This window comes from Hippoglossus hippoglossus, chromosome 14, assembly GCF_009819705.1.
Source record: "Hippoglossus hippoglossus isolate fHipHip1 chromosome 14, fHipHip1.pri, whole genome shotgun sequence".
NCBI classification, from domain to species: Eukaryota; Metazoa; Chordata; class Actinopteri; order Pleuronectiformes; family Pleuronectidae; genus Hippoglossus; species Hippoglossus hippoglossus.
In genome coordinates, this window is record NC_047164.1 from 6,860,241 (window position 1) to 6,887,530 (window position 27,290).

At 42.1% G+C, this 27,290-nt stretch overlaps 1 protein-coding gene across 5 annotated transcripts; it reads left to right on the forward strand.

Annotated features, from left to right (window-relative positions):
* The first annotated feature begins 1,204 nt into the window (after positions 1-1,204).
* pds5b (PDS5 cohesin associated factor B) lies at positions 1,205-27,274 on the forward strand. 5 transcript variants are annotated; one of them, XM_034607655.1, is made up of 36 exons: positions 1,248-1,354; positions 6,540-6,667; positions 6,949-7,152; positions 7,464-7,550; positions 10,985-11,082; positions 11,988-12,114; positions 12,440-12,520; positions 13,035-13,175; positions 14,273-14,388; positions 15,236-15,330; positions 15,555-15,700; positions 16,707-16,858; positions 17,634-17,747; positions 18,323-18,404; positions 18,501-18,549; positions 18,670-18,809; positions 19,349-19,464; positions 19,564-19,669; positions 20,126-20,286; positions 20,464-20,587; positions 20,856-21,014; positions 21,152-21,220; positions 21,325-21,461; positions 21,685-21,808; positions 22,008-22,212; positions 22,708-22,822; positions 22,903-23,035; positions 23,152-23,271; positions 23,606-23,668; positions 23,760-23,905; positions 24,175-24,247; positions 25,042-25,362; positions 25,402-25,496; positions 25,616-25,696; positions 26,214-26,316; positions 26,445-27,274. In XM_034607655.1, the coding sequence occupies exons 2-36, from the start codon at positions 6,560-6,562 to the stop codon at positions 26,475-26,477; spliced, it is 4,224 nt and encodes a 1,407-aa protein (XP_034463546.1). In that variant the 5' UTR covers positions 1,248-1,354; positions 6,540-6,559; the 3' UTR covers positions 26,478-27,274. The 5 variants fall into 5 exon arrangements, with proteins under 5 accessions (XP_034463543.1, XP_034463546.1, XP_034463548.1 ...); XM_034607657.1 differs by having other exon boundaries at positions 25,042-25,357; positions 25,403-25,496; XM_034607654.1 differs by having other exon boundaries at positions 25,042-25,344; positions 25,381-25,496.
* Positions 27,275-27,290: the final 16 nt, after the last annotated feature.

Consider the following 27,290-nt stretch of genomic DNA (forward strand, 5'->3'; position numbering starts at 1 on the left):
ACGCAATTAGGTTTCTCTGTAGAAAAGTTTGAAACATTATATTGGAGCGCCCCCTACAGCTCAGGTGTACCAGAGCTCCATCATAAAAACAAACAAGACAAAGCAAGGAGCTGATCTTTTATTCCTTTTAGAACATCAAGAATACATTTGTAGTTTAAAGGTTATGTGGCTTTTTCAGGAAAAGTTAAATCAGCGATAATCAATAGAATCATAAACTTCAACATGTTTTTTGTAGGTTAGGGAGAAATGAATGGCTCCATTGAATAATCAATAGAAAACACAATGATCAAAATCAATCATTAAATATCAAATCAATAGGATAACAAGTTATTTCCAACGTGGTCCCAATTATGTGAAGACAAAAACAAACTTAAGAAACATTTAACAATCTAAAAACTAAATACCTTTAGACACGTGAATTGTCTTCTCAGTGAATGGATTATAAACACAGTTCACACAGAGGAAACGTGAGAACATGTTTGTGTGACCCTGTTTCATTTATCACATTATTATGGAAAAACCTCATTCTGCTGCTGCGTTCAAGTGCTGTAGGAAAAACTAGACTCGACACAAACCACTGAAGAGGCAATAAAGGCAACTGTCAAAATGTCACTTAGTGATGCATTGGTTTGGAATTTTTTTCATAAACACATTTTTACATGAATAACTTTGTTAAAGAAAAAACTATACACACTCTATAAGAAACTTTACTTATGAACTAAATGAAAGAAATTACATTAACTTCTTTACACGTATCTGTTCAATTTGTCAAATTATAAGAAGAGAAAAGAGAAAAGATGAGGTGAGTTAAGATACAATACTGTTTTATTGGTCCCACTATTCCCACTGTGGACAGCTGTCGGTGGTTCGATCCCCATGTATGAATGGCAAAAGAAGTACTGTAAAGTGCTATGAGTGGTCATCAAGACGAGAAAAACTCTAGTAAACGAAATAATTAAGAAAAAATGTAGGACTCATATGAATAATGTACAATGTAAACAAAGTGTATTGCACATATATGAAATTGAACTTGCACGGATAGGAAATTATTATTGCAGAAATTTTATTAGGCAGGAAAAAAAAATCACAGAATTAAATCAAATAGCCAAAAATGACCAATGGAATAAACAGTGAAAGAATAAACATTTTTTTAAAAAGAATAATTAGTGTTTATTTATGTGGAGTGACATGATTACACAGCCCTACATACAGTCGCTCTATAGGTGGCGCTGTGCCCTCGCTGGTCACTCGCACCCATGGGCTCCGGAGCTCCACATATTGGCGCCATTTTGGAGCTAGGAGGGGGAAGAGAGCTGCAGAGGAGGACGCGACTGATCCCGATTCACCGTAACAGGTAAGAGAAATGCACCGACCCGTTGGATCGGGACGCGGCGGCGGACAGCGAGCCGCAGCCCGGGGGCGGCGGTGTGTCCGCGGAGTGGCCCGGTTTCCCTCCCTCCTCCTCCGGGCAGCGAGCTGAAGCGCAGCCCGCCTCGCTCGCCCGTGTTCCTCGGCTGCCGCGGCTCGATCCGCGGCGCTGCTCGACCTGGTCCTGCGGCGCAAAATAAAAAAAACAATAGGGTTAGCAAGAGAATGTACGAGCCCACTCTTCAGACCCGGTGTCCCGGCAGCTCCGGTAACCAGCGGCTGGTCTCGGTAGCTTCGCCGCGGTCGGGGGTGTCGGTATAACGGCGGTTGAACCGGGCTGTTTTGTCCAGTGTCCGCCCTCTTGTCACTGAGATTGTTGCTGCTAATGCTAACGCTAGCCCCGCTGTGCGCACTAGCTAGCTGGCTAACTGCAGCTAACTCGATTAGCCACATTACGGCAGCACGGAGCCGGGCTGCGCCGCGGTCCTCGGCCCTGACACGCTGCCCCACCGCCACAATAAAGACCCGCACATCCACGCAGTGTTTCCCCCCCGGTCTGCGCTCACTCCCCCCCCGAGAAAACACCACTAATGCTCACAGTGACCCGGCTGCTGCTCGCAGGCTAAATATTGTCGCTGTGACTCCCAGCGTGGCTGTTTTTTTTATTTTTTTTATTGCAGAGACGTCGCCTCGTAGCGTAAACAGTTTATTCAGCGGCTGATCGGCTGCGTCTCAGACACCACAGCCGGGTTTAGGCTCCTCCAGCCCGGGCTGTGGATCTCTGAGGGCAGCGCACATGGTTCTTGTTGTTTTATTCATAATAAGGTTTGCAAAACAACACCGGGGGGTTTGGGGAGAAGCACAAAGACAGGAGGAGGTGTTTCTCTGGGCACAGCATGGGGTCTAATGAAGTGAGGTTTGACAGCTATCAGTCTGCGATTATTGATTATTGTCACATGGTCAGTGGGAAACTCAAGGGTCGTTATTACCTGGGTGCTTTGCATATTTACTGCTGTACAGCTGTGTAACTATTCATTATTCACACCCTTTAATTGTCATATTTTATTGCATCCTGATCCTGCTCTTGTACTTTGGGTACTTATATTTATCTTTCTCCTCATAATCACAATATTCCATCCATAACTTACTTTATCTTTCCTCTCACTTCTCTACTTACATCCATCATCATTGTTATGACACCAAAGCAAATTCCCTGATTGTGAAAACAACTTGATTGTGATTCTTAAATTATATCAAGATAATAATCTAAATCAGTTGATGTTGATTATCATCACGGTAAATTCCACATTATTATTTAAAGTTTATGATAAGATTGTTGCTCCTGATTGAAGTTTGTGTCTTTTAGAGAATGATAAACAATCTATAAACAGAAAAAACAAATCAGATGCAGATCAATAATGTGTCTGCACAGTTCACAAGTGTTCTATCAAAATGTATTGAGCCTTTGTTATACGAATATTCATGAAACTTATTTTTGACACTTATTGATATTGTTCAAGTGCCTAACACCAGTTTAAACACTATTAAATAATATTTCATTGGAATAACCTAAAGTAAATTCAATTTAATACGACTTCCAAAAAAAGCCGAATTGAATATAACAACTCATGCCCGGCAAGTAAAATTCAGTGTTTGAGCTTGTACATATTTTTCGCTATCTTTTATTAAATGGCTTTGCACACAACCACATTTCACGGATGAGGGTTTCATCAGGAATTGCGCTGTCATACTTCTGGTTGCAGTTAATGTTTCCTTCTGCTGGCTGCAGCCCAGAGACTTCACTTTTCCTTTTACTGAAAGAAAAACAGAGCAAAAGAAAATTGTGTCTGGTCAAATTCTTTCTCTGCAAAAAAGCCCCAATGGTAGTGTGTAGTTTAGTGTTGACTGGATACTGGAGAGGAAACAAAAATGTCTGAGCAGCCCAATAACTGTAGACATGTGATTCAGCAGTGTTCTTCTTAGAAGGTTTAACCAAACTTCACTGTGTCATTTTAATAACCTGTGGACTTGTTTTAGTTCCTCTGCTTCGTTTTTTTTACTTCTAACTCGGCTTCACAGATTGGTAGAGATTTGTTTGTTCTGTAAATGTTGTCTTATTTCACATCATTGCATCTGGGGGTAATCTGATGCTTCCCTTAGCTGTGGGCTTTCCTTCACTTGGTGTGTGTGTCTGTGTGGAGGTTGTTGAGTTCACTCGTACAACCCTCTGGTGTCCTTCCTCTGGTTGCTGCCTGTCGCACACTCTCTCCCCGCTGCAGGGTTAAAACCTGGGGGGTGTCAGTGTCAAGGTTCAGATTAGGTTAGGAGAGCCGCGCTGAGTCTTCATATTTCTGCTGGCAGATGTGTTTAAGGGCTAAAAGGGGCACGCAGCAGACAGATAGAAAACACTCAGTGGGGGGATAAATGTGTTTCGAGTGTGATAAGGTAGTAATGAGTAGAGCGAGGCCCGTGTTCGGGAGGTTTACTGTGGGGTAAAGTTTGCCTGTGTGTGATCACTTGGTTCAGCTTCTTATTCAAAGTGAAAGTCTCCCAGATGGATGGTGCCCAGACCATCCTAAGTCGAGAATTACTCCACTTTGATTGGCCGCCAGCGCTCTCTGTGTCAGTGCGGTAGATGGAGAGAGATATGGACTCAAATTTGGCAGCAGCTGTGTGGTGGAACAGAAGGTCAGAATCAAGCGAGCTGGCTGCCTGCCAGTGTCCAGTTTGTGCTTTTGGCTTTGTGAATGTGTGTGTGTGTGTGTGTGTGTGTGTGTGCGTGTGTGTGTATAAAAGCCAGAGTACAACTGCGGGAAATTGTTGGATTGCGATTAAAAACTCAATGTTGCAGTCTGGCCTCTAAATCAAAGCCACAAAGAGCCTTTGTCAGACGGCAGACCTATTGACCCGCACTCCTTCACAATAATCAATTGTCCTTCAGAGATAAATGTGTTATGAGATAATCACAAACAAGTCTGTAGTCACACAAGAAAAGCAGATCGTCTGTTCATTCATGTAAAAGCAGCTATTAACAGTATACATGCAAGTATTTGGGTGGATTTCGTGGGGTGTGATATTGGAGCAGGACAGAAACACCATTTATATGTTCAGCAGGCTCGAGTACTGAGGCATATTACACTTCAGTCAATTTTGGTCGTTAACCAGTGAAAGCCGCCTAAGTGCCAAACTTGTCATACATGGCAGCCGGAGTGGAAAAAGAACGAGACAAAATTTACCTTGTGGGAAGTGCTGTCTTTGCACAGTAGTTCTACACTTCACTCTGAAATCTGCCAAAGGACTATGGATCTGTCTAAGTCAGATGTTTATAAATGGTCTATAGTTTGTATTAAAATCAGGAAAAGACTAGAGGGGCTCAGAGTAGAGGATCTCTCCACCAAGGCCCAGCGGTTTATGTTCATGTTTATTTATTCAAAAGGGACAATGCACGTTTTCATCTGCAGGTTGATGGTGAAAAACATGACACATGTATTAACAACAAAGAAGTACTTACACAGACGCTTAAACACAAATAGTTAGTACTTAGAGTACAAATACATAGTAAATAGTGTATACATTTACAATATGAAGACATGACTGTCAAGTAAAACACATAAACGTTTGTCCCATAGTCTGGAAATAGCATCGAGTCGCACAAGTATACAATTTGTTTTGTTCAGCAACATATTTTTTTTAGGGGAGGAAACTGTTACTGTAAGACTCATTAAACCAGGACAGAAATGGAGCTGGTTAACAATCTGGAAAACAGAAGATGCGGAGGTACACAAACATCATCTGTTTTACAAAGCTGCGACGAAATAAGGGCCATAAAGATGATGTTTCTTGGGAGCGATTTTCAAGAAGTATTAAAAACCCTGATTGTAAGAAGTGGCTCACTTTGGTGGTTGTCAGGGCTTTACTGTACATCTCAGCTAATGACTAACATCCAGTGTGAAATACCCATAGTCCATTCCACGTTACAGCTGCTCAACATTAACAATGGTGCTTCTGTATACCACACAAAAAAATCTTGTATTATTTAACCAGCCATCTGATTTCAGCACAGATGACTTGGATATAGATAATGATGACTTAATACGAAGAGAACACAGTAATAATTTAGTCTGTGAAACATCTCTCACCAGTTTCCACAAACTAAATGTGATATTTTCATCTTGCTTTAATTCCAACTAATGGACAAAAACACATATCTTCAGATTATCGTCATAATATAAAAAAAGAAGAAGCTAATCCTCACATTTGAAAAGCCGTGAATGATATAGTAAATGTCATTAATTGCAGCCCTTAGTTCAATATTTCCAGGATGTGCTTAAAGATGAACTCAGAGACTCAGACGTCGCTCTGCTTTGGCCCCGGTTGTCGCATTAATCACACGGTTGGTGGTTTGATCCCTATCTCCTCCGGTCCCCATGTCAAAGTGTCCTTGGGAGAGATACTGATCTCAGAACTGTCTTCCTGGAACTCTCCTGCTGACAACTAACAAATCACCATAAAATTAAGTTTGTCAACAGGCTGTCGTCAACGTGGCTGACACGACCGCTGTCAGGCTGAATTTACATTATACAGGTTGTGTGCCAATATACTTAAAAATGAGCACCTGACCATGAAGACACACGCCTACAAACCCTGACTCTGTGAAAGTGGCTGAGTCGTGCTGAAATACTATTAGTTGAACATATTTGTCTCTTTTTTTTCTTTCTTTCTCAAATGGACAAAAAACAGCAGCGAGGTCGTGCAGTTCAGTTTTCTAGCAGAGAGCAGTGTGACTTATGTGGCCATGAGAGGTGCACTAAATTGAAATGGAAAATCAAAGCCCATTTTGCATTATATGAATGCCCCAAACATGAATCGGGTATAATCCTTGACAGGCTATTGGCAGCAGTAATGAATTGTGGGAGATAATTATCGCAGCAGCTCGCAGTGAGAAGTCTACTCTGAATACAGCAATTTCAGTTTGTAGGAAGCTGCTACCAGGCTGTGAACCAGTAACAGCATTAGAAAAGATTTCCCTTGGGTTGCAAGTAGTTAACAGTGTTGATTGGCAATTCCTCTAAGATTTGGGGGTTTTCAGTCCTTGTTTCCTGCTCCGTCCCACCTTCTCTCTTGCTCTCAGGTGTTTCATAACAAACGCTGTTCTCTCTCTCTCTCTTCAGGCAGTGAAGAGCTAAAGAGGATGGCTCACTCTAAAGCTCGAGCCGCAGACGGGAAGGTGACCTACCCCCCGGGGGTCAAGGAGATATCTGACAAAATCTCCAAGGAGGAAATGGTCCGCAGGCTCAAGGTTGGTGTCTTTCTCCCTTTCTGCAGCAATTATTAGTCATAATGTTTAAGTTTTGTTGTATAAATATTGAGATCCTAATGTTGTGATTCCGACTATTATCTATGATTAATTGACCAATGCATTATTGATATAAATTTTGGGATTTGAATGGTGCATCAGAACAAACTGATCTCTATTCCCTACAGTTATGGTTCCCTAGGTTAGATAAACAGACAAACTATTAAGCCAAAAATAACACTGATCTCTACTCTCTCCATTTAAAACCCTCACCCCTCGTCCAGATGGTTGTGAAGACCTTCATGGACATGGACCAGGACTCTGAGGAGGAGAAGGAGCTGTACCTGAACCTGGCCCTCCACCTGGCATCAGACTTCTTCCTCAAACACCCAGACAAGGACGTTCGTCTGCTGGTGGCCTGCTGTCTCGCGGACATATTCAGGATTTACGCCCCGGAGGCACCCTACACCTTCCCAGAAAAACTTAAGGTACGTTCCCTTGCTCCATCAGAATTGCTCAGTGCTTTAATGACATAACCTAATTGCATCTTCCCTGGAGTAGGCCTTAATTTTGTGCAGCATGTGGCGGAAGACTTATAATGACATGAATCTTTTTATAGATCAATGTAAACCCAGTCTGTTTGTTAGCCAGACACAAATCACTACTCACTACATGCATAATTGCTTCTTATTGTGTGTTCAGCTATTTTAAGTTTCTTCTTTTGAAAGTTAGGCAAGTGACTACAACTGTGTGTGTGTGTGTGGGGAGCCTTCATTGTGTGTTTCTTTATTGTCTGCAGGACATTTTCATGTTCATCACCAGACAGCTCAAAGGACTGGAGGACACCAAGAGCGCCCAGTTCAACAGATACTTCTACCTGCTCGAGGTGAGTGACTTTATCAAATCAAACTCCAGGGTTGAATCTGCTTGACTCTGAATCCTTTGCAATTCTTCTTCCAATCGTTTGATCAAGTATCTCGAACTCAAAGATCTCTAATCACCAGCAGCCTAATCAATGCCTCACGACCTGTAGCTACAAAGTGAAAATGAGACGAGAAACAAAGGATCTCCTGATTCAGAACTATGAAGCTAAAATATGAATATGACATTTATAAGTTAACCAAGACATTTTCCTGAAAATGTGTGACTTGATCTGATTTCTTAAGATAAGGGAACTTGGAAAAACAAACCTCTCTCTGTTGTCGAGGATGTTACAGAGAACTGTGACTTTCTTCCTCAGAACAATCCTTGGTCCACAGCTTGCAGAGAGCACATTAGATTTAGCCATTACAGAATCCGCAGCAATTAATGGCAGCTAACACAGTCTGCCACCAGTGATATTTATACCCAGTGAAAGGGTCAGTAAAATGAGAAGCCTTCTACGCAGACGTGTTCGACATTTCTTATCAAAAGCACACTAAGAGATGAAAGGTTGGATGTGTCACCATTGGCCCTAAACAAATCTGGATATTTTGCCAGCTGGGAACTGGCTACTGGAACCTCACCACAGTTTTAAACCTGTTCCCAAACCTGAGAAATGATTCATGCAGAAGGATCAGAAAAGCAGAACTTTTTAAAGCCTGTCTCGTACTTTAAATTTCTTACTCACAATGTGGAAGGGAAGAGAAACTTAAAGCTAAAGATGTTTTTATCTTCTTGTTACTTCACTGGGATGATTTAGCTTCACTGTGCAGGATGATATAGTTTGATGTTGTTGTCACATTAAGTTGGAAAGAGAAAATCTCTGTGTTCCCTGTAATCTGATTCAAGGCATGAAGGGAGCAGGAGTTTTGAGTTTGGAAGCCATACTGGTCCAATATGTCATTTTAACAGGTGCAATGTGGAAACCTGACACCTTTAGTGCACACACACTGAGAATGAAGCTTTCAGAGAAGTAGAAGGCAACTTGTGAGCAGTTAAACACAATGTAGATTGAAAATAATGGAGGGTGGAGTAAATGTAATAAAGATTTATATGGGGATTTAAAATTTACTGCGGAAAAATATCTTTCTGCCAAAAGGTTATTATTCCAGGCAGAGTGATTTTTTTTTTTTAAATATGACTGATGGGAATTTTTAAACACGAGCTGATGGTATGTAGGAAATGTTATGAATAAATTCACTGGTAATTTAGGCCAAATCTCCTTGAAACAGCCTCTCCTCAAAATCGAGCCGGGCTTCAGTTGTAATCTGTGTTAAAAAGCTGTGTGGATGAAGGTGTCTAGTTTTGGGATGGATGCGTTTAGTAACAACTTGTTTTTCACTTTTTGTCTTTTGCTGTTCACTTAATTTACACTGTTCACTGTTGATGCAAAGTTTCCTCCCTCTGTATTAGATGTAATCTACTGTTAGTCAGTCAGGGAAGAGAAACCAGTGGTGGCTGCTTTCTGCTGGTGAAGTGATCTTTTATTGAACGGTTTATAAATGGCAGCTGGGACACTTTCCCCCAAGGTTAATGTGGACAACTCAACCAAGTCCGGACTTCATTTGCTGTATGGATTCCTGACCTTACGGCTCATTCTGTGCATTGAAAACCACTGTCAGGTGTTTTATTTGAATTTGATCATTTTGAATTTTTCATAGTATTTGACCTCTGGAAATTCGCTATCTTATGCAACCATGTGTTGAATAAATAATGTGGAAGACGAGTGTGGAGACCCAGAGGAAGCAGTGGTGACAAAATGACACGCACTGTCTCTCCTGCTGTGCAACAGAAGCTTATAGGTAGAGCTGGGAGATATGACTTCAAATCAATATCACTTTGGGTTAGTTGCCCAGCGCTGCTTACAGGAAACATGTTTATATTTGCAGTTTAGTTTTTCATCTCCTCCAGGTGGCAACATCATATAAAATGTTGTTTGCCTTCACTAGCCCTTTAAACATCATCAGCCAAAATCCCTCAGTATTTTTATGACCTTTTTTTTACTATTACAGTAGTTGTTTGTGTATCTGAGTTTACTTGAATCTGAGTACTACTGAGTCTATTCCCTGGGGAAATCAAAGCAAGTTGAGTCTAATTGGAAGTAAACATATTTTGTTTTCAAGTCGACTTGTATTTACTTTTATTTGTTTGTTTTTGAATGAATGCTTTATCGTGTACGAAAAGTTTCTATTATTAGAACCCCGCAGTGATTTTTTTTTTTTCTTCCAAAGAAGCATCTAGCAATAAATCAAACCACTTTTTGGACACGTTACTTTCTGTGGAAGACAAATTGCAGAATGTCCCTGTGAGTGAGACACACAGCTCTCTAGTCTACTCTTAGTTTGCTGCCCAGACGGAGGCTGTGCACCGGGAGAGGCACAGTGACAAATGTATCTTGTGCTTTTCCCTAATAATTCATTTACAAGCAAATTTGGCCCTGGTTTTGTGTTGACTCTTTTATTGTCAGTCATCTGCAGATAGTTTAATATTGATTTTAAAAGCCTGTGTACTTGAAACATTAAAAAACACAGCTGTAGACTTCTTAGTTTCATAAACCTTAATTTATATGAACCTCTTGACCTAAATACTGAAGATCATCATTCAAAAGCATAAATATTGGAGTGTAAATTGCTGCCGGGATAATACCACATGTGACAGGGCTGTGACATGAGCTACGAGAGAGAAGATGTCTCACTTTGTTGGATTTGTTGGAGCTGAAGAAAAGGTTTAATAGTTCTGTACAATTCTCAGTTCTGATGTGGTGATAACTGACGTTATGAAGTGTTACTCTAACCGGTAACAATGACTTTCTGAACCGGCTAAAAGTGAAAAGCTGCAGCTGAAAGTGTCCCGCACTGATTTGCTAATGATTGTTCGTTGTGGCACTTAGTGAGTCAGAGTCACTTGCTGCTGCACGCCTGCACCCAAATAATACTTTGCATTTTTATTTGATGATTATCATTGGCTTATGCAGCAGGACGCTGCGCTGCAGAGTATAAACTGTGTGACCACCTTTTTTATAATAGTCGTTCTAAACGCCAACAAAGTCTATTCAGTGTGTTTAGACAGGACGTCACTGGTGCATCTGTTTCTGTCAGCAGGTCATCTGGTTTCCTTTACGTTCAGTCAGTGGTCTGCAGGGACAACACTGACACTTTTTGTAATGGATGTTACTTGCACACGTGTTCAGACATATATATTTTACTGTTTGCACATAATGTTGTCACACTCAACTTGTCTCCGCTGCCCCTGAGTGTTTAAAAGCAAAGTAGATTTGACTGATTTGCACACGGCGGTCCTTCACTACCCTCACCGCACTCGTTCTTTCACCTTCCTAATTTGCATTTGCATTGTGAGTCGCATTGTCACTAACGTCCTGCCTCCTCTCTCATTGTTCAGAACATAGCATGGGTGAAGTCCTACAATATTTGCTTTGAGCTCGAAGACAGCAATGAGATATTCACCCAGCTTTACAGAACCCTCTTCCAGGTCATCAAGTAAGTCGTTTTGAATCAAATCTTACATGGTCCCCCTGTTCAGTGTTATTGTTCATATCCCTGTCTACATATTCATGATGTTTTTAGCTCTGGCAGCCCTGAACATAACAGAATGAGCCTGTGGCCTTTTCTTCCTTTAGTACCTCAGGTTGTCTCTGCTGCTACATCATGAAACCAACCAAGTGTGGTTGTTTCTCTTTGATTGCCCTCCCCCCATTCCCCTTTTCACCCTAACCCCCCCCCCCCCCCCCATTCTCAATTTCACCCCACTCAACACAACCTTCAGGGCTGAATTCTGCAGCATTAGAGTTGGATCTTTGCCACTGGAACAAAGTTTGTGTGTGTTTGTGTGTGTGGGTCAAGGTTGTGCTTACACAATGGCCTTTTTATACAGGATGAATCTAAAGAACTCTGGTTCCCTTTTGAAATGTTTGCAGTGAGCTAGAAGGTGCAAGGGAATGCAGCCCTTTTTGTTTGTGTGTGTGTGCGTGTAACTACAATTCAGTGAATGGGAGGTAATGAGACTAGTAATGCCTGGACAACAGTTGCTGAGATACAAATCTCGGTAATAAGCGTTACCTCCCCCTCTAATGCAGATCATTATGATCAAGTACACCCACAGTGTAAGTGTATGTGTGGGTTCATAGTATCACAGTGTGTTTTCAGAATGAGAAATTAAGTAAGCGAACAACATGAGTCTATACAAACCATTGCTTCCATCAAAGTAAATCTCAACCGTGGTGCACAAACTGCAGCTTGGTCACCCAGCATAGGTGATTTACACCCACAGAAATATGTAGGAATATTTGACCCATAGGAAGCAGTGTTGAATGTCTTATTTAAAATCATGCAGTGATGCCTATCTTGCCCTTTGACCCTTCTTGCTCTGTTCCCCGTTTCCGTAGCAATGGCCACAACCAGAAGGTGCACATGCATATGGTGGACCTGATGAGCTCCATCATCTGCGAGGGAGACACTGTATCACAGGAGCTGTTGGACACAGTGTTGGTCAACCTGGTGCCAGCACACAAGGTAATGTGCACAATGAGGCAGACATGACAGCAACACACACATACACACACACACATTCTTAGTTCTAACATGAAGTTAATATGAGAAACTGCTCAGTATGGGATGATGATCTGAATTGGGTTCAAATCATCAGTAGACTAAAGCCAATATCATTTTCCATACCCTGTAATTCAATGAGACCCCTGCAGGACACAAGTGGTAATGCAGTCTAATTCAATCTTCCTAACGAGATTCAAGAACAATCTTTTAGTTTCTGTCACAAACACACATGGACATGTTTCTGACGTGCTGTTTGTATTCACCTGTTGTTTTTCTCTCTGTCTAGAATTTGAACAAACAAGCTTATGACCTGGCCAAAGCTTTGCTGAAGAGGACTGCTCAGGCCATTGAGCCTTACATCACTAATGTAAGATTAACACACCCTTGTTTATTTTGTCTTTGCTCTTTGTAGCTGGGTGGTGATTTTTCTTCCTACATTTAATACTGGATACATTGCAATCATGTACCTCATCTAGTGTACTTGTAATACAATTCTGAAATAATGCTTTTCACTGCTGTAACTTTTGAAAAGGTGTGAACTGTAACCACAGAGTTTGCCTCATGTATCCTAATAAGAAGAGCAGGATACGAATGCTGCCACGGAACCAGGGCGAGTCATGCTGTCATTTTCTTGGCAATGCAAGAGGCTCATATCAGAGCAAAGCATGAAGCCAAATGATACAGTGGATGTTAAAATCAGCTGTTAAACAGAAAACATTTGATGCATCCAAATATTTGTCCGCAACCTCATCACACTTATCACCGACCAGCTTCAAAGTTGCATTGAAGGCAATGAACCAGGAGCCATGTATCAGAAAAGTCTGCTTGAGTCGCAAGAAAATCTAAAACCATTATTCCTCCCTCTCTTTCTCCTTCATCAGTTCTTCAACCAGGTGCTGATGCTGGGGAAGACCTCGGTCAGTGATCTGTCTGAGCATGTTTTTGACCTCATCTTGGAGCTTTACAACATCGACAGCCACCTGCTGCTCTCTGTGCTGCCTCAGCTAGAGTTTAAACTCAAGGTAAAATCACTCTTTCAGATAAACATCGAAGCGCCGTCGCTGTAGCTGTTTGTTTTTCTCTCTGAGCATCCTGCAGTTCATATCATAGGTAAAACTAGAATGGCCAAGGATCCTCTTAAATTCAATCAAGCTGCAACAAAGTGTTATCATCAAGAGCCATTCATTATTTCCTGGGAAATTGGTGAAAATGTAAAAAAAAAAAATTTATAATTTCTTTTCGTAATGGTTTCTTTCTTAGCTCATGTCGCTTCTTTCCCCTAAGTTTCATGTAAATCTGTCCGGTAGTTTTTGCAAGCCTGCTGACAAACAACCAAACAAACCAACTAACCTACAGAGGGACAGGGGGGAAAAAACAATCTCATCTGCAGAGATAATAAACGTCATTAATCTTATGTTTTAATCAATTGCTCGTACAGAAACGGAAGCAGCAGCAATACTAATGCTGATATTGATATTTTGAGTTTATCGACACACCAGACTAAAAACCTGAATTCTCCGACCCATTACCTGCCGAAATTCACATTTTCTCTTCCCTGTGTAGGTTTGTTGTTTCATATTAGAAAGATAAGGCAGCCAGTCAGCATAATGTTGCCTCTGCAGTGTCTCATCAAGGCATCCTGCTGATGGATAACGCTCATTAACTGTTCGGTGGGAGCGTAGATCACTGCTGCCTCCTCAAAATAATAGCTACGATAAAATCTCTCCCCCACAGACGAAAACAAGCGCTCTCTGTCTCGATTCTTCTGTCTCGCTCATTCTTTCTCTTACCTCCGCTCTTTTCATCTTTCTCCTGTGAAAGTAAACCAGCAACACTCCTCTCGCTCTTCTTTCTCACCCTTCTGCTTTTTCATCCTGTCATCCTCACTCCTTCCCTCAACCTAACTCTTGTCCTCCTTTGTCTCTGCTTCTAATTGTCTCTGCTGTTTCCTCAACTTCACACCTTTTTCTTAAAAAACACATTGCGGCCAAAGAAACTGCTGCCTCTGTGTGTTATGAAAAGATTTATGTTTCCAGTGGAGTTAATGTAAATGACTTGGCTCGTCTGTACAATCCACAAATTCTGTGCATGATCTCTCTCCTCCGCTGTGTCTCTGCAGAGTAATGATAATGACGAGAGGCTGCAGGTGGTGAAGCTGCTGGCTAAGATGTTTGGAGCCAAGGACTCTGAGTTGGCTGCGCAGAACAAACCACTCTGGCAGTGTTACCTGGGCAGGTGGGTTTCAGAATTGTGTCAATGGCAACTGCAGATCCATGGAAAAGTCTTAAAGTACCTGTATTTTGATACTTTCAGGGACGTGTGCAGATTTTTAAAAACTGTTATTGTTTCTTATTAGTCTTGCGCCATAATTGGATTTGCTTTGCTTAATTCGTTTTTATTTGAAGATATTTTTGCTATATTTACTTTGGGATAAGCTTGTTTTGTGTCTCTTGGTTTATGACTTTATTACATTACAAATACTGAAATTTGGCCTTGTGAGATGCTGTGGCTTCATACACACTAACCTTTAGTTTTAACATGCATCACTGTTGCTACGTTTACGCCTGAGCTGACATCCACAATACAACCACAAACTCAAGAAGAGATTTGTAAACGCAGTTGCTTTTTGAAAATACACCCACACTCCCTTTCCGATTGGTTCTTATCAGTCATGACTCTACCAGCAGCGGTGAAGGCAAAAACACTTACTGTCAGTAACAGCTCCACCTCATCGCCTGCTCGACAACAGAAATCGCTGCTCTTACTTTCACCGTGGCTGTTCCCCATCCGTAATATTTTCTGTAACAAAACAAACAAACTGCAGAGTAGACAATTTGCTTCCTGTTTACACCGACATGCTCAGTGAACATGAACAGTCATGGTATATGTGTTTTCAGATGGCTCAGTGTAATATGGAGCTAAAAACACAGATCATTTTAGTTTTGAAACGCTGTAAGATGAAAACAGTGTGGATGAAGCCTGAATGTGTGTGTGTATGCAGCAAATGTGCTCAAGGCTGTTTGTGTTTTTGTTGCCTTGTTAGTTGCTGTCAGTGAAGTTTGTTTGTTTTTCTCCCCTGAAGGTTTAATGACATCCATGTGCCTATCAGACTGGAGTGTGTTAAGTTTGCCAGTCACTGTCTCATGAACCACCCGGACCTGGCCAAGGACCTCACAGGTAAATCAGCTGATATGAATTGACTTCTGAGCAAATAGGTTTTTTTGGGAAAACCTGCTCTTATGTAAAATCGGTGTAAAACCCATTGAAATCACTGTAGCGAGTCTGAGTGTGTAATTCAGATTGAACGAGAAGCGGTTGCCGAGTATTTTCTCTGTGTTGGAAGTGGCTGTTTTGGTTTTTTTCTCACATCCCACTCGTTTGTTCCTGTGTTTCTCTCCCAGAATACTTGAGGGTCAGATCACATGACCCAGAGGAGGCCATTCGCCATGATGTCATCGTCTCTATAGTAACCGCTGCCAAGAAAGACTTGTCTCTAGTCAATGATGCATTGCTCAATTTTGTAAAGGAGAGGACCCTGGACAAAAGAGTAAGTGGCCAAATTCTGTGAATGTGTTTGCATGTTCTCATACAGTTTTGAATGTGTTGTATGTAGGTCAGGACAATACAGCAGGGAAACCTTCAGATTTGTTTTCATATCGGCTGATAATTATATTTGTTATGATATGAATTACAAAGTCCGATTTTTTTTGTTGTTGTTGTGCTTAAAGAATCACTAATATATTAAGAACAGAAAAATGACCTGCAGAAAAATAAACAAATCTGTAGACCTCTCAGCCTTAATGGGTAATCCTCATCTCATTTTCAACACTACCTGTCAGCACAATGTTATTCGCTTTCAAGAATAAAGAATTGGGCAATATGAGGTGTCTGGTAACCAGGAGGAAAGCCCATAGTTATGTTACGGTTCGATTCCTCTACGTGAGCATTCCTGCGTGTTTCAGTGATTGGGTCTAATTAATTAATGAAGCTTCCTCTCTGTGCCTGCTTTATTAGATGCTGTAGTTTGTGGTATTTCTCATCTTTTCGCCTCTTGTTTTCAGCGTAGATTTCATTATACATCACCAATCTGTGTCATATTGCATTTAGCTGCATGTTGGACTGTTTCATCCACTTTGTGGCAAATCATGGCCATGTTTAAGTTCGCCCTTTTTCTTCTTGTGCTGACACATGAAGTTTCCTTTCAGGGAAAACTCCTTCCCCCCTCGTCTTACTATCCAACATTTGATACCGAGACATGTGGTGTGTTTAGCTAACTCGACCATCCCTGCTGTGCTAATCTGGGGAAGACGGCTGTTCATTCCTAAAGGACTGCTGCATGTTTGGCAAGAAATAGCTTTGTTTCTGTTCTGCCACGTCAAGCAATATAGCTTGTCAACAATATATAGGGTTTTTCATCTATGTAGTGTTTACATCGATCCTGTCACCCTGCTTTAATTAAGTGATAGTTTTTCTTCTAGGGTTTATGACCAATGTAGAAACTAATAAAGCTCAGATTTAACTAGTTGTCTCTCCTTGTCTTCCTGTGTTATCAGTGGCGTGTACGTAAGGAAGCCATGATGGGTCTGGCATCGATCTACAGGAAGTACTCACTGCAGGGAGAAGGAGGCAGGGAGGCCTCTAAACAGATATCTTGGATCAAAGACAAGCTTCTTCACATCTACTACCAGAACAGCATTGATGACAGGTATGTCTGAGCATATGTTTCTGTCAGTTGTCATAAAAGTGTAGGAAAATAAAAACATGCTGGTTATACTCTATACGCTTTGAGATTCTTGAATCAACGCTTCATATTTAACTGGAAAATTTGGTGTTTGTTATTCCACCGACATGGAGAACCTGCAGTAGCTCTCCGGGGTCTGTTGAAAGTCATTCTGTGAAACGTCAAGTCAATGAGCCATGGAGAGGCAAAGTGGGCACCGCTGCAAAAAAAAAACAACCTAAATGAAAAAACCACAAATTCACAGAGCTCAGTTGTCTCAGATGTAACTTCAGAGAAATGCTTGAAGGTGCAGTTAATCTCTGAATGACTCTTTTGCAGGGGAGCTGCTCAGCTGCCAACAGGAAAATCCTGTATTGTAGCAGGCAGTTCCTGAGTGTGTGTAACTGGAGCTTCCAAAACTTCTCCTCTCCTGAGGTTTTTCCGCTATAGGCTCTTCCATAATCCTGGTTACTGAAGCCTGCTCTGTCTCTGTCGTACGATCGCTCCCCTTTGCAGCGCTGGCAAACCATTCATTGCTGGTTGGCATAAAATGCATCAATGCACAAGCACAGGAATAATGCCACAGAAGCCAGATTTAAAATGCTGGTCTACTGCAAAATACAGGGAGATGTACTTTGCTCTGATGGGCTTCATCAGCATTTTGTGAACTCATTTGGCGACGGCTCACAGATGTTGCTTTATTTTTAAAACTCCTGTAGTTTAAATCTCCAGCTTTAAATTTGTATCTGTGTGTGCTTAGGTTACTGGTGGAGCGCGTCTTCGCCCAGTACATGGTTCCTCACAACCTGGAAACCTCAGAGAGGATGAAGTGTCTTTATTACCTGTATGCCACCCTGGACACTAATGCTGTCAAGTAAGTTACTCTCACTCACACACACACTTTTAGGCATCGGATTAAGATAGATCTGTTCATGTTGATGATAAGTGAAGATTTGGAAAAGGAAATTATGTAGCAGGTTATTTAAACTTTGGTAAACCCAGTTAAAAGAGGTGATTGATTCCTTTCCTATTGCCAGTAGAGGAGTTCGCCTTTTTAGTTTTTTCCCCCAGCTGCGTCATGTTCGACGTCACAAATTCACTGAACACTGAGGCGCTCTCTCACCTCATTGTCTTGCCAAATTGGCACGTTCACCTCTGTGTCATTTCCATTACTGCTGATCGGAGCCAGGGCGGATTAAAACCTGTTTACACAGTCATTTGACCCAGAAGTAAATACTGATTGTATCAATGTCTGCAGGTTTTTTGACTAGTGGAAAAGGGGTTTTGGAAACGTATAGTAATTTAATCTAGAAATAACTTATTTTCAAAGAACTCATCTCTTGGTTAGGAATAGTAATACACTTCTTACTCCACTGTGCTACTACAATACCTCATCCACATTTGTTTGTCCAACCTTTTGTTTCCTTCTCCTCCTCCTCTGTGCCTCAGAGCTCTGAATGAGATGTGGAAGTGCCAGAATCTGCTGAGACATAACGTCAAAGACCTGCTGGACTTGGTTAAAAAACCCAAGGTAATTCTGACGATTCTATAAAAGCAGGCAGATAAATGAATGTACCCTCGCCTTGTGTTTCTAATCTTGTTTTTGTTGTTTTGTTATTTATTGTAGTCTGAAGCATCCAGCAAAGCTGTATTTGCCAAAGTCATGGTGATCACAAGTAAGTGATTTAAACAAGCAACTAGTGGTTTGAATTATAAGCTTAATAATCTAGGGGGGGGGGAAATCCGAAACTGGAAAACCTTACCCCCAATAAGCTTTGAATCCTGCGTGTCTAAAGGGAACCTGCCGGACCCGGGTAAGGCCCAGGACTTTGTGAAGAAGCTGGCTCAGGTCCTGGAAGATGACGAGCGGATCAGAGATCAGTTGGAAACCTTAGTCAGTCCCAGCTGCTCCTGCAAGCAAGCCGAAGTTTGTGTGGTGAGTTACTGTGAGAAATTCTATCACCTCTCCACCGGCTCTTTTTAAAATTAAGTAGGTGGACTCCTGAATAGTTTCAGTCTCAGATGGAAATATTTTGCTCGCATAAAATGTCTCTAAATTTGATTTTTGTAGTTGCTCTGTTTTCATTACTTGTTCAAATCAGTATTTTGAGTTACATGTAATGGATGGCAGCTTGGATTCATAGTTACATGAGGATGTCAGAAATAACTAGTTTTTTATGTTTTTTTTTTTCAAACTACCTATGTAGAGTATTTCATTTCTCCATCTTCTGTATCTTTGCTCAATATGTTCACTACATTTTCGTGGTACAACAGTATTTAAAGTTAAGTAGAGGTTATAATTTTACTACAATAAGACTCTATATACTTTACCAGGTCTAAAAATAGCAAAATTACTCACCTGACAATCCCTCAATCTCACAGAGGGCCACCAGCTTTTCTGCATTTCAGAAAGATTCTTATTTTTTTTACCAATATTTCCTTTTTATTTATTTCTATATTTTATCTCCCCCTCAGAGAGACATCACTAAAAAGCTTGGCAGCCCCAAACAACCCAGCAATCCATTCCTGGAAATGGTCAAGTTCCTGCTGGAGAGGATTGCCCCTGTACACATCGACACAGAATCCATCAGGTACTCCTTCGTATTAACTCACAGATGACAAATGGCCGTCGCGTTGAGATTGAGTCGCGCAGTATTTGACCTTCTTTCATCTCTTCTATCATCCATCAGTGCTTTGATAAAACAAGTGAACAAATCGATAGATGGAACAGCGGATGACGAGGAGGAGGGCGTTCCCACTGAAGAGGCCATCAGAGCAGGACTGGAACTATTGAAGGTAGAAATGGCAGCTGTTATACCACTTTGTATCAATGATGAATGTATGATGTTGGAACTCGTTTCATTATCTCATGTTATTGCTCCATTTAACAAAATGGTCTGAATTATAGACTCTGTGCTCTGATCAGTTCTGCTGCTGCGGAGTCAGAATGAATTGAGGTCTAAATATTTAATGTTTCTCTATTGGGGTTGAGTGAAATATGTAGAGAATGACAAACGGGAAGAAAATGAACATCCAGAAATGGAACGTGCTGTCCTGCAGGTTTGCCCTCGGAGTGGAACCAGCAGCAGTCACTGTAGTCATGAAAACATATTTGTCACATTAATAATGATGGCGCGAAGACGTGTCCCATCTTTCCTGCGAGTTTATTTACAGCCACTTCTCCAGAGAGTATTGATCATTTTTCATCAGGAGTCGTCTGGATGTTTGAGCTGTCCTTGTTCCTCTCCACAGGTGCTGTCGTTCACACACCCGGTGTCGTTCCACTCAGCGGAGACGTTCGAGTCCCTGCTGGGATGTCTGAAGATGGACGATGAGAAGGTGGCCGAGGCCGCGCTGCAGATCTTCAAGAACACCGGCAGCAAGATGGAAGAGAGTTTCCCTCACATCAAATCGTACGTTTCCATCGTCTCACTGATGTTTACAGCAGGATGTGTGCAGTCACACAGATAAATCCCTGTTGTTAATATATATCTGCCGGAAACACTGGCCCAGAGCACACTGCACTCTGTAAGTTAACACTATTCTTACTGCTGGGTTTTAAACGTGTTCTCCTCTCCTGCTCCCCCAAGTGTTTTACTGCCGGTACTGCAGGCCAAAGCCAAGAGGGGCCCCCCTCGCCAGGCGAAGTATGCCATCCACTGCATCAACGCCATGTTCACCAACAGAGACACACACTTCGCCCAAATCTTTGAGGTGAGTCAGTCTCATCTTTTTGTCCTTTTTAACATATGAAATCAAAAACCACTACACACAAATAAGCCTTTATAACCTTTTCAATTACATTTTTTGTGTATTATTTAAAAAAATATAAAAAGGATCCCACCCTTAGCAAAATCAGTTTAGACTTCATGTGCTGTTATCAGGAAAACAGTGAAGAAACTGAACAGTGTCTTTCTGACCGTGACATGCAGACATACTGTTGATCCTCGATCAGTCAATGAAATGTTACGTGTTTCCACAGCCTCTTCACAAAAGTCTGGACCCTGCAAACCTGGAGCAGCTCATCACGCCTCTGACCACCCTGGGTCACCTCGCTCAGCTGGCCCCAGAACAGTTCGCCGCGCCGCTCAAATCTCTCGTTGCCAATTTCATCGTAAAGGATCTGCTCATGAACGACAGGGTACTACGCACGTGATCTTTTGTTTTGTTTTTTCAACACTTCGTATTTTGGTGAAAGCCTGAATCGATACTGCTCTGAGCTCCTTGGACAGATTTATGTCATTGATGTCAGGTTTTTACAGTGTTGTTTTTTTGTAGATTCCAGGCAAAAAGACGACCAAACTTTGGGTTCCTGATGATGAAGTATCTACGGAGACTCTGGCCAAGGTCAGCAGTGAACTCTGTTTTTCCTGAACATTACTTATGTAAATTTCCATATCATCATAATAATGTTTTGTATGGTTTTTGACCTCTGACCCTCCTCTGTTCAGATCCAGGGAATAAAGCTGATGGTGAGGTGGCTGCTGGGAGTGAAGAACAACCAGAGCAAATCAGGCAACTCCACCTTGAGGATGTTAACTGCTATTCTCCACAGTGACGGAGACCTGACTGAGCAAGGCAGGATGGGGTAAATGATAAAGCCCATTCTTCTTCATTAGACAAAGTGTGTGTGCGTTTCTAGAGCAGCTCAGAGAAACCTTTGTCTCCAGATTAGAATCATGTAATTTCCAGTGAAGCGCTGGGTTTTTCTGGTATTGTGGAGCCGAGGGGACGCAGGGGATTTAATCGTAAGCACATTTTCAGAAGTATAAAGAAATCCTTGTCTCTGTCTCCTTCCTCTCATCCTCCAGTAAACCAGATATGTCGAGGCTGCGGCTGGCAGCGGCGTGCGCCCTGCTGAAGCTGGCACAGGAGCCCTGCTACCACGAAATCATCACACTGGAGCAATATCAGCTGTGTGCTCTCGTCATCAATGTAAGAACTGCCTCATATCCCCTCTTATTCAAAACTCCTTTTCTTTGCATCATAGTTTTTATTTCTATAGTTTTGATTTTATATTGTTTTTAAATGATGCATTGCTCAATCGTTCTCGGGAACCCTTTCATCGCTTCCTCCTCCTCCTCCTCCTCCTCCTCCTCCTCCTCATTGTCTTTGTTTTCTCGCTGCTCCACAGGATGAGTGCTACCAGGTGCGGCAGTGTTTTTCCCAGAAGCTCCATCGTGGCCTGTGCCGCCTCCGGCTGCCTCTGGAATACATGGCCGTGTTCGCTCTGTGTGCGAAGGACCCCGTTAAAGAGAGGCGGGCTCATGCTCGCCAGTGCCTGGTGAAAAACGTCAACATTCGCCGAGAGTATCTCAAACAGCATGCGGCACTCAGCGGTAAAGAAAAAAATCATATGACAGTTGTTGTTTATTGTTTGAAGCAGCTGGAAGAATGTCTGTTGCATGAAATTTGAAACTTGTACAATTCTGTACAGTACTGTACTGTGTAAACGTTTTAGAAACTAAAAGCAAAGATTCTTTTGAAAATAATGACCTGACCAATCAATCTTTATTAATTACCTTCAAACCAATAATATAGAAAAACTTCAATCAAATCACTATTTGACTACAATTTGCCCACAAAAAAATAGCACAAAAGAGACTTTTTTCCAAGCATCCTGCCAGTTGTTTCTTCGGTCTCTTTATGTAATGTCAGGCTGGAGATCAGAGCTCGATGGGGGCCACACCATCTGTTGCAGGATTGTGTAACAAATAACAATCTAAAGCTCTTGCACTGCACCGTAAAACAAAGAGGCTGGGATAAGAATATTCCAGTCGTAGCACTGTTGTTATGAGGTCAAAATTTTAATATTTACCTTGTGTGCTTCACAGACAAGCTGTTCTCTCTGCTGCCGGAGTACGTGGTGCCCTACACCATCCACCTGCTGGCACACGACCCAGACTACGTCAAAGTACAAGACATCGAGCAGCTCAAAGAAATTAAAGAGTAAGTAGTGAGCTTTAAAGGCAAATGCTAACAATCGTGGCTGCCCGGTGTGCTGATGTCAAACCTCTCCTCCTTGTCAGAGCTCTGTGGTTTGTGCTGGAGATCATCATGGCCAAGAATGAGAACAACAGCCACGCCTTCATCAGGAAAATGGTAGAAAACATCAAACAGACGAAAGACGCCCAGGCCGCCACCGATGCCAAAACCAACGAGGTACACACGACAAGTTCATCTACTTTAAATACATTTATAATATGAGGACGGTTTATATATAAATGCCGTCCTGAGTATCATCCTCCTAACCAGACGTGTGTGTCTCTCCTCTACAGAAGCTCTACACAGTGTGTGACGTAGCCATGAACATTGTCATGTCGAAGAGCACCACCTACAGCCTGGAGTCTCCGAAAGATCCGGTGCTGCCCTCACGCTATTTCACCAAACCCGACAAGGTTGGTGCTTCCACCCCCCACAGCATTCTCCTGAAAACCATTTTTTAAAAAAAGCATTTTTTATTGTACGTCATTAGTTTTTGTTGTATGCATGTAAACCTCTTCGATAGGTGCATTTAAGAAACACAGATAAACAGTTGATCTGTATTTTCCTACTTGTGGTAGCCAATAGGAACCTGTGTCTACACACCAGTGTTTTGAGTTAACCTCCTGGGCTTGTTTCCAGAGGGATGATCACATTTTGACTAATAACTTTGTTTGGCAGAAAAACCATCTTCTCATAATCCTCAGCATGTGTTTGATTTTGGAGGTGGTTGGTGTTTTTCTCTTTCAGAATTTCAGCAACACAAAAAACTTTCTCCCACCAGAGATGAAGGCATTCTTCACACCAGGAAAGGTAAGCCTAATCAAATATCCATGTATTATTGTTGTTTTTGTGTTTTGTTGAATGGAACTCATTTCAGCTAAACTCGTCTCGTCTCCTCCAGCCCAAGTCTGCAAACGTTCTGGGGGCAGTTAACAAGCCGCTAGCGTCAGCAGGGAAACCGATCCAGAGTAAAGCTTCTCGCATGGAGACCGCCAGCAACGACGACTCCTCGTCAAACCCCGGTTCCCCACAACGCAGCAAGGCCAGGTAGAAAACACATAATGCCGTACACATCTGTCTAAAGGAAAATCCAAGTTCAAACCCTGATGTCAGCCAGTATTCTGCACTGAATCCAGGTGCAAGGAAACGGTCTCACAGGACAGAGAGTGAAGCTGTTCACTGAGTTATGCACATAGGTTATTAAGGACTAAAGAAAGAAAAGGTGTCTGCATCTTGTCGCTCTTTTTGCACCTTGAGTTACATTTTTTCTCTGCTGTGTATAAAATAGTAATGATTGAGTGATTCTTGTATTTCAGACTTGAGAGCACAGAAATGGATCAAAGTGAAAACGAGGACTTCAGCCTAAAAAGAGCTGACAGCACCGACAAGGTATTACACCTCATTATATACTGATACATCAACATTGGTGACTATAATACATTAACAGCTTCTATGTTTTCTTTTCATGCTCTTTAGCTGCTTTATAAGTGAAAGTTATTTGTGTTTAATCAGAGTGAAAATGATCATCAGCGTTTTCTTGATAATTTTCTGTCATGTGTATAAATATCTTCTGACAGCTTCAGCAATCATCCTGAAAATATCACTCAGTTGTTCTTTGGTGTCTCCAACTCCAGTTAGAAAGTTATTTTTATCATAGTAACTGTAATTTAGTTTTTATTAGAGTAAACAATTAGGTTGTTTTATACAATTTGATCGTAAACAGCAAATCTTGTGAAACTATAACGTTATACACGATGAAAACGGGTCGTTTCCCTGATCGTTTTACTGTTGCTGCACAAATAAACATGAAACATTATCTGACACAGTATCTTGGCACAAGTAGACACGGGCGTGTTGCTGTGATCCGGTGAAGTGTCGCCTGTCATAAACCCTTGTGTCTCTGTGTTTTGATTCTACTGAGCAAACACCAGCTGGATTGAAGTCAAGATAGGATCAGCAAGAACACTGTGTGTCAACTGTCGCACATAAAAGGCTCCATAGCAGCTGCATCGCCCTTTGTCTTTAGTTTAAGTTTAACAATCCTCCAAACATATAAATTGCATACATAGATTTTGAGTGTTTTAAAAAACTGTAGTTTTCATTACAGGTATAAAAAAAAAATCAATCACACATTCTGCAGCAGGAAGCCGGTCGTCAACCATTTTCTCCTGTCTCTTTTACAGGATATTGAAAAGCCCCGGGGTCGCAAGCGTGTCGTGGCCTCCAGTGAGGACCAGGACAGCAAGCCGAAACGTGGGCGCAAGAAGGCGGTAGCCAACACGACCCCGGCTGCCGAGACGGAGGAGCAGTGGGACGAAGACAATCGGCCGGAGGATGAACAGAACAGCCCGCCGAAAAAAGGACGCAGGGGCCGGCCTCCGAAATCCGCCGCTGCCACTCAGGACACACCCGCAAAGGGGAAGAGGGGGCGAAAGAAGGCAGCTCCTCCACCAGAGGATGAAGAAGAGGAGGAGGAGGAGGAAGAGGACAAGGACAAGGGCGAGGACAAGGACAAGGACAAGGACAAGGGCGAGGAGGAAGCAGAGGAGGAGGAGGAGGAGGAGGACAAGAGCAGTGAAAATGTGGAGGTGAAGACCAAAGCGGGAAGACAAACCAGGACGCCGCGGCGATCACAAGGGTAAGAAACAGAACCAGTCGTCTGTCCAGTCACTCGGCTTCACTCATAATAATAATTCAGATTGATTTCTGTCAGTTAGATTCAGTCTTGACTCAGCTGTTGTTTCCCACTCTGAACAGCTCGGAGTCAACAGAGTCGACGCCACAGAAGAGGAGAGGACGTCCGCCCAAATCAGCTCAGCCGCCCGCCAAGAAACCAGCGTAAGAGGCTCAATGATATGATTTCATCCACACGACGTCGGTCCTCCTCCATGTTTGTTTTTGCTTCTGTCGTCACGTTCGATCACACAAGTTTTCCGTACTCCAGCTCAGAAGGTGGCGGTAAAGCATCCAAAAGTTGTTTGCAAACTGCCATAAATAACTGTAGAAGAAGAATCTCGCTCCTTTCTGTGCGATTCTAACTATCTGGTTACGTTCTGGCCAAATCCTCCAGTGTGTGTTCTGACGATTATAAGATATAAAATCACTTATTTCAATGCTTTATTTAAATCGGTCGAGAGTTTAAAATCCTCTGGCGTGCAGCAGCGTTAATTTCCTGTTTTATCTGCCGGAGCTGCTTCTCTCTAGCATTTAGCACCGTGACAAAAAAAATAAATGTTGAGTCAGGCTGCAGCTTTGTGCCCATGTGGGTGGTGCTGATGTGTCATCGTCATGTTTTTACACGATGTCTTCCTGTCGCATGATGAATCGTTCTGATTGCGTTTGTGTCCCCTTGTAGTCGTGGCGGCCGATCGAAGGCAGCTGCTGCTAAAGAAGACTCTGAGGAAGAGGATGAAGAAGAAGAGGAGGAGGAGGAGCAGGAGGAGGCGCCAACACCGAAGGTACAGAAAGGATTACATTCGTCATTTTAGGGAATTCTGTGTCTTAGACAAAGTAGTACAGAGCAGTTTAAAAACCCAGATTCCTGTCCAGAGTTTTCACTTTGTTTGTTGTTGTTTTTTTTCCTCAGGGTCGCAAGAAGGCAGCGGGGCGAAGAAGATGAGCTAAAAGAAGAAGATGCTGTGTCTACTCTAAAGTCGTGGACGAATGACGTAGGAAAGAAAAACATGGACATTGAACTTTTTAAACTTTTCATACGCCGATGCTCCCTACTGTTACACAAACTCACACACTTGCATATACCACACGCACACAGCATCAGTACATCCGGTATCATCAGCTGTGGTTTGTTGCATTGTGCCGCATTGTGAAGATGTCCGCCACGTTAAGTAGAAACGGTTTTAACAGAAAAATGACAAAAAAGATCACGCTCTTGTAAATAGTCTCTCGTGTCTGTTCCATGTTCTGTTGTTGTGTTCGATGCTGACTGGGGGGGGGGATGCTGCAAAGCCTTTACCCACCGATATCATTATTATTATAATTATTATTATTAAAATGCTCCCATTAAGCAGCGTTGCTTATCAGACTTCCCTCTGTGTCCCACTTTTAAAAACTGAATGAGATTAACCATTATCTTTTTTTGTGTGACCTTAATTGTGTCATTTTACTTTGAAAAAGACAACATCTGTTTTTGTTTACAGCTCTGTATAATAATAATACGTTTTTTGGGTTTTTTTACCTTGTTTTGAAAAGCTAAAAAAAAAAATGTCAGAAACCTGTCCGAGCGTAGAGTTGCCTCTAAAAACGATTGTAGTGTGCGTCTCATTTTTAGGTTTGTATTTACCGGTAGACAGAAGTCCTGAGCAGCCGTGGTTGTAGTTTTACTGCTGATTTAACTTGGCTTCACATCCACCCAGTCACATCCTCCGTTGTATCAATATAATTCTCTATAAAACCTGACACGCTCCGCTTCTCT